Below are 13,783 nucleotides of genomic sequence, written 5' to 3'. Positions count from 1 at the left end.
ATCTAAGAAAAATTAAAAACAGAAATCTAAAGATACAAGAACCAAAATTTAAAATTATCCATACTTGTGTATTTTAAAAAGGTACAATGCAATTTTAAAATGGTCTTCTGATAACAACTTCCCACCAAGACAGAGTAGTAACTAGTACCAAGACAAGTTTGCCTGCTATGAACAATTCAATGTAACTGGGAAGAATACATGAGGCAACTGTGTTCAGGCACGGGACAAGAGGCAGTGCAAGACACCGATGCCTTAAGAAAGGGGAACTCAGGAGGTGAGTCCCTAAAATGTCTTGATTTTCTGCCGGGATTATTTCCTGACCTTGATACATGGAGCTAGAGCCTAAGCAGAACATAGCTAAGGAGCCAGAGGAGAATCTGTGGCTGTGAAACAGATAAGCACTGGAAAGAATGGAGCTAGCTGCACAGAGTGAGGGTGCCAGTAGTCTATGTTGGGTTTCTCCAAGTCCTTGGCTGAAGGTTACCACACATGTGCACAGTGAGATTTTGGGAAGCTTACTGAAGAGCAGCTGCTAAGGGATTGAGAAAGGAGCAATGACACTAACGGCCCAACAGGAACAAGAGAAAACAAATAAAAAGATGGTTGTCTTAAACTCTACCATACTAATAATTAGTTAAAATGCAAATGGTTAAACAATTAAAAGCAAAAATTTACAGCTTGCATAAAAAAGCAATACACAACTACACACCGCCTACAAGAGACACACTTAATACAAAGGTTAAAAGTAAAAGAATGGAAAAACATATTCTCCAAACACAAAGATAAGAAAACTGGTATTGCTAATATTAAAATAAGACTTCATAAAAAAAGTGGCATGAGAAATAAAGGACATTTCATAGTGTTAAAAAGGGTAGGCAATTCATCTGTAAAGCAAAGCTTTAAAATACCTGCAGTAAAAACAAACCAAATTAAAAGAATAAAGAAGAAAATGAATAATCCTGGTTGAAGATTTTAACATTCTTCCCTCCTAACTGATAGAACAAATAGCAGTAAGGATATAGATTTTTATACACTATCAGCCAACTCGACCTAACTGACATTAACAGAACGCTACACCCAACTTCTAGAAGTCAAATTCTTTTCAAATGCATATAGAACATTCACCAAGATGGATGATATACTAAATCATAAAATGTTTCAATAAACTTCAAAAGATCTAAATCTTAAGAGTGTTTTTTTATTACAATGGAATAAGCTATCTAGAAAAATATCACATATACCTACAAGTTAACACACTTCTAAGCAACCCATCAGTCAATAGAAATCACAAAAATTTTTAAGTATTTTTGGTGGAATGTTCATAAAAACACAACACAAAATTTGTTCGAGGTGGCCTACCCATGCTTAGAATTCTAATTGTACCATTAAAACAGAGACAAATAATAAATAAAATTAACAATGCCAAGTTGATAAGCCCTTACTAATAACCAAGAAAGAGAGTAAACATGAATTACACATAGCAGAAACAAAAGAGGGGACATCACCCACTCATGAAAACCTTAAAAGGATAAAATCAATACTGTGAGCAAACTTATGCCAATAAATGTATCAATTAGATGAGACAATTTTCTTCGAACAATTTATTGAAATGGATTCAAGAAGAAACAGAAAATCTGAATAGACCTGTATCTATTAAAGACACTGAATTCCTAATTAAAAACTTTCCCATAAAGAAAACTTCAAGTGCAGAAGGATTCATTGGTGAATTCTGACAAATGTTTAAGGAAATTAACACTAATTTTACAAAAACTCTTTCAGAAAATAGAAATGGAGGGAATGCCTTACACATTTTGAGTCCAGTATTGCCTTGATACCAACATCAGATAAAGATACAAGACAACTCTTATCACCAATATTCCTCATTAACATAAAAAGAAAAAATCCTTAAGGTACTAGCATATCAAATCCAGAAGTATACAGAAACGACAGTACCTCATGACCAAATGGGGTATATCCCAAGAATGCAAAATAAGTTTAACGTCAAAAATCAATGTAATTCACCACAATAACAGAAAAAAAATGATGATTTTAATAGATATGAAAAACGCTTATACCAAATTAATCATCCATTCATGATAACTGAGCACACTAGCAGTAGAAGGGAACTTAATTTTGATAATGGCCATCTTTAGAAAACTAACAGAGCTAACATACTAATGGTGAACAACCAAATGTTTTCCTCTTACAATCAGGAATAAGGTAAGTACATCATCTCTCACTTAACATTGAAATTAAACTTCTATTCAGTATCATACTGGAGGTTCTAGCTAATACAGTAAAAGAAAATGACTTAAAAGAAAATAAATTATAAAGAATGGAAAGAAAGAAGCAAAACTACCTGTAGGCAACATGACTGTCTATGTAGAAAATTCTAACGTAGCTACCAAAAATTACTAGATTAATTACATTAACCAAATAAAGGGATACTATCATATATAAAAGTCAACTGTTTATTTCAGTATTCTAGCAATAACTGGAAATGAATTTTTTAAAAACACCACTTACAGTATCATTAAATATTATCACAAAATATTTTAGAATAAACTTCACAAAAATTGCACAAGACCACAATAAAAGAGTGCTGAGAGAAATTAAAGATCTAAGTAAGTGGGAGATAAAACATTTTCGTGGATAGGAACAGTCAATATTGTATTGTTAATATTCTCCCCAAAGTGGTATCTAGATTCAATGAAATTCCAATCAAAATTATAGCAGGCTTTTGTGAAGGAATTGACAAGCTGATTCTAAATTTATAAAGAAATGCAAATGACTTTAAAGAGCCAAAACAATTTGGAAAAGAACAAAATTGTCCAATTTGCTTAAAAAACTACAGAAATAAAAACATCATTTAGTATTGAATGGTTAGATCAATAGAACAGAACAGAGTTTAGAAATACAACTACATATGTACTCAATTGACTTTCAACAAAATTCCAAAGTAATATAATGGAGAAAGTATTCTTTCCAATAAATAATGCTTTAGCATATGGTTAAAAACATGTACCTCAACCCTTACCCTACACAAAAATGGCTCAAAATGGATTACAGATCTAAATATATAAGGAAAAAACTATAAAAATTCTGAAAAGAAAAGACAGGAGAAAATCTTAGCAAACATAGGGTAGGCACAGAATTGTTAGATAGAACACAAAAATCATTAACCATAAAAGAAAAAAACCTGAAACCTGATAAACCAGACTCAACCAAATCTTCAAACCAGCTCTTCAAAAGACAAGAAAATGAACAGGCAAGCTACAGGAGTGAGCAAAAATACATGCAATACATGTATCTAACAAGGACCAGGATACAGTATACAGAGAATTTTACTTTACAGTAATAAGACAAACTACCTAATTTTAAAAATGTACAACAGACTTAAACCAGAATTTTATCAAAAAAGAGATAAGAATGGCCAATAAGCACAGAAAAAGATGCTCCTCATTAGTCATCAGGGAAATGAAAATTAAAACATTGAGCTACACCTTCACGTATACTAGAATGGCTAAAATCAAAGACTAACAATAACCAAAATTGGCAAGGATGTGAATCAACTGTAACTCTCATACATTGATGGAGGAATGCAAAAGGTTACAACCAATGTAAATATGCATTTATGATACAAACAAGAAATTCCAATGCTAAGTATTTACCCTAGGAAATGAAAGCATATCCACATAAAAACTTGTCGAAAAATATTCATGATCCAAATTGAAAATAGTAATTAACAGGTGAATACTGTATATATAACTTGAAATACAATTGATGTAGACAATATGGAACTTAAATACTACTAATCTTTTATCATTGTATCCTGTACTCTTCAGATGATTTACAGTTTCACCAAGAACCAAAATAAATCTGCTCCCAGAATTGGCAGTTACATGTCTTATAGATCCCCAGTTAGCGAAGACGTCTCTAAAAATCAATGGATTCTTATATTTTACTCTCTGGACAAATAATGTGACCTCTTAGAAAAGTATGATCTCAGTATTTTTTAGGGTTTGCTACTCTTTGGCTAAATATATGATACCACCAAATACTGCACAATGTTGTAACATTTCTCCAAGATCAATTTGTCTTCTGACCTCATATAACTAAAGAATCTGTTTTTCTAAGCTCTTCTCTCTTTCCTGGATATAACTGCATACACTAAGAAAATGACAGTCAAAACTGAGGCAGTCATCCAACTTTAGCTTGTGGTCACTCACCCTCACACCTTCTAACTGGTAGCCTTAGAAAAGGACAATTTTAGACCGGTGTTCTCAATGGGGGCTTGGTGGCTAGTGTAATTGTGTCTGAGAGTTTATGAATCATAATACTTTTTTGTGTAAGTTAGCTTTATTTGCCTTTAAAACCAAGCACTATCTTGGTTTGTTAAATATGTTAGAGAGGATTTGTTTTCTATAAATATCATTTAGAATAACAAAGGGAGCACCAAAAAGTGTTTAATAGAAAGGGAAATTATGTATTGAGAACTACTACTCTATACCTTGAATTCTGGTTATAATTTTCTAAATAATTCTCTTATGATTACCTGTACTTTGGAATATAATACTGCTTGAGCTAAAGAAACATTTTAATATTATACTCTAGAATTCTAAAATAAATGCCAAAGTGGGCTCTCTGGGGGTGGGCCTACATATATAAATTTTTTAACAAGTATACTAGGTGATTCAAGTAGTTAAAATTTGGAAACCTGTATCTAAATCTAAAAGGGAAGAGTGTCACTGCAACATGATATATGGCCTCAACAGAAATCGTTTTGTTTGGCTACAGAATGGGCCTATATATGTGTGTGTGTGCGCCAATATACGTGTATGCGTGTGTATGTGTATGTATGTATATATGCACACATATTTTGAAAATTATTGCCACTATTTAATACTAGAGAAATTTTACACAAAAATCCAGACTTCAGACTTACCTTAAAAGAAAACATAAAAGATCCTTCAACACTGGTCCTGCGCTCTCACATGACAGTTTGATCCCTCTCCCTTTCACTTACCACCATTCTGTTATTTTACCCCCAGGTGCATAGTGCTCCATCTCAATTACCTGCTTAGCTCCTGTAGTTATTGTAGATTGACCCACGATGGCTGTACCCACAAGTTCAGTGTAAGAATAAAGAACAGATCTTCAAATGAGCCCTATTTATTTAGTTCTGAAATGTACTGTCTAAACTTTTGCTTCAGCTACTATTAGAGTAAGTTTGCAAGGAGAGAGGAAGGGAGAAAACAGCCAAGTCAATTAAGATAGCAGTATTTTTAATTTACTGAAGTCAACCATCTTTTTTTTAAGAGGTATATAGTAAAGTATGGACTTGTTAAAGCTTTTTATCTTAGTATAAAAACACAAACTTTATCTTCAAATTTAAATGCTTTCCTTGAACTCTTACTTACAATATAAAGATAAAAGATATATCTGAAGACTGGAATTATAAAGAACATTTTGAGAAATCTGGAATTGCAAACTTGTCTCAGAATTAAGGATCAGAGCTTTTACCACCCATGTTCTCATTCACTCAGGTCTAAATGTCACGGCCAGGCACACAATAAATCTTAATTCTAGATGCAAAATTCAGGTCCTAATTGACTGCTGGCCTGTTTAACCATTTAAAATATAAAAAAGCCTTAAATGTGTCTAAAAATTAACAACTGAGACTTAAGTTTCACTTGCACTAGCTTTCCAACAGGTGAGCCACATCAGAGCAGACTAGTGTGAAGGATCTGAGATTTTATCCTACTGGCAAGCTAGCTTACCAGGGATGCTGGTAAAAGACATGAGACTCAGGAGTCAGAGACAAAAGGGCAATTTACTGCTTAAAGTAATAACATAAGCCAAAGCATCAACATTTTTGCACTGGTTCCCAGAGCCCCAGGTCCCACCAGGCAAGGGGCAGAGAGCCAGTTGACACCTGCACAGGCAATGGGTTGTCTTACAAGAGAAGAAACCTAAGCTTGGGGAACCCTCATATTTTATGGTGGGCAATAATCATGCCTGCCTTTTTCTCCAGAAGGAGACATTTATCTTCATTATACTGGGCCACATGGCACATCTGCTCTTTGCTCTGGTGGGAGACACTCTGTGTTCCAACTGTTCCCTATACAAACATCCTTTAAAAATAGAAACAAAGGGCAGTCAGTACCTGGGCTGGCAAGACCTGCAAAAATGTAAAGAGACCCATGGAAAATTGTCTCCCTCAACTAGATACTGCTGCTAACACATAATTAAATGAGGAGTCTAACACTACAGTGTATTTAGAGCACCAATTTCACATACCTCTTGACATAGCTCAATTATTTAATTAGCATTTATCTCAACTTAAGTCTCCCAGTCCCTCTAAAAAGGAAGTATACATTTAAAATGAATTATTTCTTTTTCGCAGTTACTTCGTATTTTTTTAAAAAGGTGCTCAAGTATTTGTAACACTAAAATTAAAAAACTTCAAGTATTCTACCAGAAACAAATAAGTACTGTACTCGAACTTCAAATGTTCCAAACCTGTTAACGTTAGCAATGGGACTACCTATCAAAAGTCTCATTATACAGTAACAAACACCACAAAGAGAACAGTAACTTCAACATTTCCAGCTGTTGTCTACAAAATACAAGAAAACCCTGCAACAAAAATCACTTTGTTCTATTTCTCTTAACCGCCTTAAAATAAAAACTTCGGAAGAGAAAGACAACAAAACACCGTCTCTTAGTTCCTTTGTCCCCACCAGAAGGGAGAGAAGAGAACTGGGGACTCATTAAGGTAAAGAATCCAAAACATGCAAGATAGGAAATAGACGGCCTCCGATCTGTCATCAATCATCAAAGAAAGTCACCATCCCTTCATCTTCATTCGTCCCCTCCCCCCTCCAGCTCAAATAACGTGGGGGTATATAAGATGATTAGGATCATATGGACCTGGACAAAGCTTTGGAGAGGCAGAGGGTAGCAGCAGTTAATTAGATGCAGTCGGCAAAGAACCGGAGATGCACACTACAGCGGACTAGACTCCGAAAGAGGTTTTCAAAAGTGCTGGTCGATGAGCCACCCACCCTGGAGGGGAATGCCGAGGGGCAGACGCGCAAGTCCGCAGCGCCCGTGGAAGTTGCTCGCGGGGCGCGCGGCACGCTGCAGAGCTCGCGGGCCCTCCATGTCACCGCCGCCAACGCAGACCCTCCTCCCCGCCCCTACCCCGCCGCGCACCCCGGGCGGCGGCGACATGACAGCGGGTCGCGCCGCACAAGGGTGCCCGCCGCCCCGAGCCCCTCCTCAGGCTCCCCCGCGCCGGCGGCCGGCTCTCACCTTGGGTGGCGAACGGTGAGGAGCCGCTGACCAACGAGCCGGGGGCAGGGACGGGCGGCGGGGTCTCGGCCGAGCCCAGCATGGGCGCCGGCAGCATGAGGTAGCGCTGGGGCGCGGGCAGGCAGCGCTGGCAGAAGGAGTGCAGACAGGGCAGCAGCTTGGGCGCCCGGCTCTGGATGTTCTGGTGGCACACGGCGCAAGTGTCCAACAGGTTGAGCCGGGCCGCCTCGCCTCCGCGCTCCGAGTCCGGGACCTGCCGACTCTCGGCCTCGTTCTCCCCGCTCGGCGCTGCCGGGGGCCCCGCGGCGGCCGCCGCCACGGCGGCCGCCGTCGCCGCCTTCTCCACAGCCACCTCCATTGTCCTGTCCCGGCCGCCGCTGCCTCCGGGGAAGGGGGAGCGAGGTCCCCGCCTGCAGCCGCCTGCCGCCGCCCCCGCCCCCGACGACCTCCTCCTCCTCCTCCTCCCAGACAGCTCCGGTGACCCGAGGGAGGAGGGGGGAGGCAGCGCCGGGCCGAGGAAGCCTTCTCAGGCCCCGGCGATCCGCCTCCCGGGTGGCGCGGCCGGAAGAAAGGTATCTGTCAGCGGCAACCGTTCCTCGTACCGAGGAGGCTGCGCCTCGTGAGCTTCGCCAACCGCCGTGGAGCTCGTCGAATCCACACAGCCCGCCCTAGCCTCCCAGCCTTCCTCTGGGGGTCCCCACGCCCGGCTCTGGCCCCGCCCCCACCCTCCCTCTCCCAGCAACTGAAGCTACGCAGAGGAGCGCGCTGCCCAATAGCCGCCGCGCCTGGCCTGGGGGCGGGGCCTGCCGCAGCCCGCGAGGCTCCGACGGCAGCGGCGGGAGGCTGAGAGGTGGGAGGGCGCTTGTCTAGCCCCGCCCCTCAGAAGTCTAGAACCGCGGCCTCTGATTGGGCCTTTGTGTGTGTTTGGCTCCTCTGAAAAGATTAAGGGTTCATTTGTTAACTACCCGCCGCCTAATTCGGTCCGCTTCTGTTAGCTCCTCCTATGGGGTGGAGCTCCACCGTGCCTAACCCACGCGGATAATTAAGTAGCTGCTTCGAAACTCGTTCCAGTACTGAAGATGGGGGGTCCTGTAGCGGGAGTAAATATGGTGGGAGGTTCAGAGGATGACAAAGTAGACAGTGAAGAGCAAACAAGAAAACAATTTTTAAAATGGAAAAATGTATAAAAAATGCTGTGGCGGCAGCGTGGATTTTGTCACCTGAATTCACTCATCTCGGGGGTGAGTGATGGAGCATGAAAAATGTGGGGGAAGGTTCTCTTGCAAGTCGAAAATTTTTACAGGATTTCCCCAGTGAAATATGGTGAAATTAAAGTCAGTGGCTTGCTGCTTAGTGACTAGAAATGGTTCATTCGTTCTCTAGGGAATTAATATATAGAAAATATTTGAAAATTGTTATTGCATAAATAGAGCATCATTACAAGAAATAAAAATAAATCTCAATACTGATGTCCAGGTGATTCATAAATTGAATTATTTTTCGATTCTCCCTCCACCCCATACACACACACACACACACACACACACACACACACACACACACACACACACACGTCAGAAGTTACACAAAAAATGGCCAAACATTTAAGGAGCTTGAACCTTAGAAACAGGGTGGGGAATAGAAAATTTTTGTGCACACGTGACTTAAAAATGTCCGAAGTGTCATTTTTTAGTATAAATGAAGTGATACTGGACTTAGGAGGATAGTGCATCAGAAATGGCTTTGTTGAAATAGAAACCATCCTGGGAGAAGAAATGCAGTGGGGGAGGGCAGCCTCTAGGCATTTTAGCCCTCTCTCAGGAGTTTAACTTTCCCCAGTTATTACTCTCCAACCAGCCTCTTTCCCAAACAGGCCCTTAGAGCCACTCTCGGTAGGCCTCCACAGTGAAGCTCTCCTTCTTAATGACTTACAAAGGCTATTGATTTTGTATAGTACTAGTTTCTTAAACCTTAGTTTACATAAGAATCACCTGGCAAGCTTACCTTAAAAGCTCATTATTGGCCCATTCCCTTATTCACTTTTAGCAGCATCTCACGACTATGACCTGGGTGGTCCAGGATGACCCTTAGATAAAAACAGAGACCTATGGCAAGTTTTTTAATTCACTTATCATCCCTCTATGATTTCATCCCTATACATGTCTCAAGATGAAGCTCCCTCTACTCTCATACTTTGTGCTCCAGTAATTTTAACACCTCCCTGCTTTGCACATGCTGTTCCCTTTGTTTCAGAATTCCTTTTGCTCAAAATTCAGGCTTATCTATCATCCCCTAAACCACCCCAGACAAAATCATCACTTCCTCTCCAGCACTCATTCTGTACCCTATTTTATTGCAGTTATACCTTGAAAAATCTTCATATATGGGGAAGCAAGTTCTGTATTATAATATTAGTGATTTTTATATGCTAATAATTCATTATAGTCATGGCATACAGGATTCAAAGAGACCAGAGTACAAATATCTTTTATTCCCTCAGAATATGGTGATGGAGAAGAAAAGAGTAAGAGGTAAACTGGGGAGGCTTGGCTGAGAGAATTCCATGCAAATCGATACAACCCACTACTTTAGTTTCTCAAATCATCATGGGTAATCAGTTTTAGAGAAAATTATTTTCCATATTCTTAGACTTACTAGTCTCCTGTAATTAATACAATTGTTAAGTTTTATTTTGTTCCAATATACATGGCTTCTGGGTTTATTTTTAAGTCCAGTGAAAATCAATTTATTGTTTTATTTTTTCCTTATCTAGATATTTTTGTCCTCCCAAGTGTGTTACAAAAATATTTCACAGAGATCCAAACTACCTAAGAGATTATTCTTCCTTAATTACAACTCTCAATCTATCCCCCTCTCTTGTTATATACTTTCTGTGGCTCCCCTCTGCATCCAAGGCTTTCCATAATTTCATCCCTATCTGATCTTCCTGCCTGATCATCACTGCTTTTCCACATCCATTCTAAGCTGCAGCCTAATTGGATGGCTGGCCATTTTCTAAACTACACCACCACCAGCTCTACTATCACTTCTGAGAGAGAAGGTAAGAGATGTCTATGCTGGCAAGGACAGAAAGACTATTAGATGTTAATGAGTAGTTATCATTACCCCTCAAAAGGTAGTAATGAATGGAAAGTCCAGAACTTCCAGCGAAGTTTAACAAAATCATTTTTTAGTAGAACTCTTACAGGTTTTGATACATGTTTCGGCAAGGAGGGTTTGAAATAACCCCTTCATCCAATCTCTATAGCTTAGAGGAACAGTGGAAAGATTCCTGTACTGTTAGTAGTAGCTGAGATGCCTGGATGACTTGAGGTCTCATTGTTTGGACAAGGAGGGTGCAGTGTGCAGGCACCAAAGATGCCAGCAGTCAAGAACCACGGGAGGCAAGGCACACTCTGTGTACGTCATCATGAACCAAGGATTCCCAAAGACTCAGTGTTTCTCCCACATATGCAATGGCCCTGTTAGGACCTTTTATCTTCAAATTGGCCCTGGATAGAAGGGAGAATGAATACTGTATTGACTGACTTAAAACCTGAAATGATGATGAAAACTAAAATGCAAACAAAACCTAAAGTAAATGAGAAATGACTGAATTAAGTTTTTTGCCATCAAGAAGATAAAAAGTTATTTTTAAAAAATGTTTATACTCCACATACTATTTGGAGGTGCAGTGAAGGGTTAACTCAGTGAGCTTGGGTTACACAAGCCCTGCACATTCCAAAGAAAGAACTGGTCCTTGACTGGCTCCTGGAAGATGACCTCCGAATGTTTATTCTACCTGATAAGAGGTTTCCATATGCTTCAGGCTTTGGACCACACTCTACCAGTTTGACCAGATAGTCTGTGCTAGTAATATGATCTATGTCTAATACCAGTTTTTTGTATATCTGAGGACCTGGACCACACTGTGTCAGTTTGGCCTCTGGATGGCTGGAGATTGAGTAAAGTCAGTCCCCAAGTGCTGCATGCCCAGGTGATTGACCCGCAGTAAAAATCCTGGACACTAAGACTTAGGTAAATGTCCCTGGTTGGCTACATTTTACATGTATTATTGTTGTTGAGGTAATTATGGCTGTTTGTGAGACTGCTCTGAGAGGACAACTGGAAACTTGTCCCTGGTTTCTTCTGTACTTTGCCTATACGTCTTTTCCCTTTGCTGAAGCAAATATGCATCCTTTGCTGTAATAAACTGTAACTGGGAATATAGACGTTTTCTTTGAATCTTGTGAGTCCTTACAAATGATTGAAACTGAGGGTGATCTTGGGGACACTCAATATGAAGAGTGTGTTATTTCTCCTACTAGACTGTAATTCCTTGAGGCTAAGAACAGTCTCTTCTCTTCTGTATTCCTTTAACATCTCACAAGTTTCACGAAAGCCAAAAATCTAGAGCTTGTTACCTCCTGCTGTAGTGCTCTTGCCCTCTGCTCCATTCCAAGTATTTGCCTCAACTGCAGCTCCTTCCCTCAAATATTTTGCAATTGTGAGCCCTCTGTTGAAGAGGAAGATGTTTTCTAAAGAAGACAGGTAATTGCAGGTGACTTCTTTTTCCCTCACCACCTCCCCAGTCCTGTCATTTTTTCTTCCAGGTAAACAATGTTTTTAGAATATTAGGTGCAGAGGAATAGACGTCACAAAAGGTCTGGAAGGTGATAGGAGAAGGGGTGCATTTATTTCCTTGTCTGAAGGGTAGGAGTAATGTAGACTGCAAACCCGAGTATTGATTCAAAGGGCTCTGGTCAACTTACCACCTTTATGAACAGTTGGCACAAGTCAACTTAAGAGCTGAGAGTATTCCTGTGCCGACTTCTCTGGGAATCCCCATATTTTAATATTCTGCCTGCCCTGTAGAAGTACTTCCATTCAGTTTTATTATGAGGTTAGCAATTTGCAGAGGGAAAAAAGAAGAAAGCAATGAAAGAAAAACTCAGCAGATCCCAGAGGAAGTAAAAAACATGATCAAGAAAAAGAAAAAAGAGTGAGAACAAGGAAGATAGTATGGGAACAAATGGAGGAAAACAAATGATATTAAAGTAGGGAAATTCTGAGCTAGAAGGAGAATGAGGAGATGGCAACTCACTCTGAGGAAGGAGCAAAGAAGTGAGGGATGAGTAAGCGGATCAAAGTAGGAATTTGAAGGGGCTCTGAAAATGATGACATGGTTTATTCCCGTGAAATAATTTCTAGAAATTTGTCCTGGCACAATTCAACTTAAAGCATAACAAAGGAGAAACAGTTTCTCCTTTTCAAGAAATATTTCACTTGACAGTAGAATTCATGGTTCATGTTTGTATTTTTGAAAAGTATCATTCTTTTATTTTTTAACATTTAACTTTAACTATATGAAACAAATCTTCATTTGTTATATAGCTTCTGTTTGCTTTTATGGTGGTGTTATGCACCAACCACTACTTTTAGTTATGTCTGCTTTTCTGTTCTATAACTTGTTCTTAATATAGTCCCAATATACCTGTCATTGTCTGCCTAAGTCCCATCTGCAGGGCTCATTGCTACTGGAGGGGGGCATCTTTGCAGAATCTATCCATGTGAACACACTCTGTACATACATAATTTGACATAATTGGAATCACAAAATACATGATTATAGTAATTTTTTGAAACTCAATGTTATAGACTGCAATCCTGCCTCCAAATAAAGTCACATCTGGGTTAGGGATTCAACACGTGAATGTGAGGGGCCAATGAGCCCTGCAGATGGGACTTAGGGAGACAATGACAGCATTATTTGAATTCTTAGAACAAGGGTTGCACAATTAGTATCTTTATATTTATTGCCACATTGCTCTTCAGAAATAACTCATATTACACTCCTACCAATGCTGCAGGTGAATACCAATTACCCTGCATCTTTGCCATTATTCTGGTTAATCTTTGCCATTCTGAATGTCTAAAAAGGGTAACTCATTATTGATTTTATTTTCATTGTTTTGATTAATGCTGAGACAGAACATATCTTCATATATTTAGGGGCATTTGCATCTTTTTCATTTGTGATTGTCTGATTATCACCTTGGCCTATTTTTCTTATTGGGTACTTACCTTTTTTTCTTATTGACTTGAAAATCATTTGTTTTTTAATCTTGCTGACTCTTTTTCCTGCTAGACAAAACTGTTAACTTTTTATGAGGCCAAATTTATCACTATTTTTCTTTATGGCTTTTGATTTTGTGACATATTCAGAAATGCCTTCCTTCCTCCAGATATTATACAAGTATTCACTCATATTCTCTTCTAAGGTATATCTATTCTAATAGGTAACACACTTGTATGGTATAAAAGTAAAAATAAAATAATAAAACTATACAGTAAAAAAATCTTGCTATTACCCTTTCTCTACTATCTCATTAATGTCATGACCCTCCACTTTCTCTGGAAAATCCTCTGTAAACTCATGAGAGAATCAGAGCACAAAAGGCAAGTA

The 13,783-nt window shown here is 39.4% G+C and overlaps 1 protein-coding gene across 3 annotated transcripts in view; it reads right to left on the bottom strand.

The window, feature by feature from the left end:
• Positions 1 to 7,824, bottom strand: part of TRIM24 (tripartite motif containing 24) — a 125,338-nt gene extending 117,514 nt beyond the window's left edge. For all 3 annotated transcript variants that reach the window (XM_036905511.2, XM_036905512.2, XM_057504800.1), the window contains exon 1: positions 7,318 to 7,824. In XM_036905511.2, the coding sequence (XP_036761406.2) occupies positions 7,318 to 7,675 (358 nt within the window). In that variant the 5' untranslated portion in view covers positions 7,676 to 7,824. The remainder of the gene's footprint in view (positions 1 to 7,317) is intronic.
• Between the last annotated feature and the right edge of the window lie 5,959 nt (positions 7,825 to 13,783).

The sequence above is a fragment of the Manis pentadactyla genome, chromosome 7, assembly GCF_030020395.1.
Source record: "Manis pentadactyla isolate mManPen7 chromosome 7, mManPen7.hap1, whole genome shotgun sequence".
Taxonomy (NCBI): Eukaryota; Metazoa; Chordata; class Mammalia; order Pholidota; family Manidae; genus Manis; species Manis pentadactyla.
The sequence above is the reverse complement of the archived record's forward strand: the minus strand, read 5'-3'. Positions and strand labels throughout refer to the sequence as shown.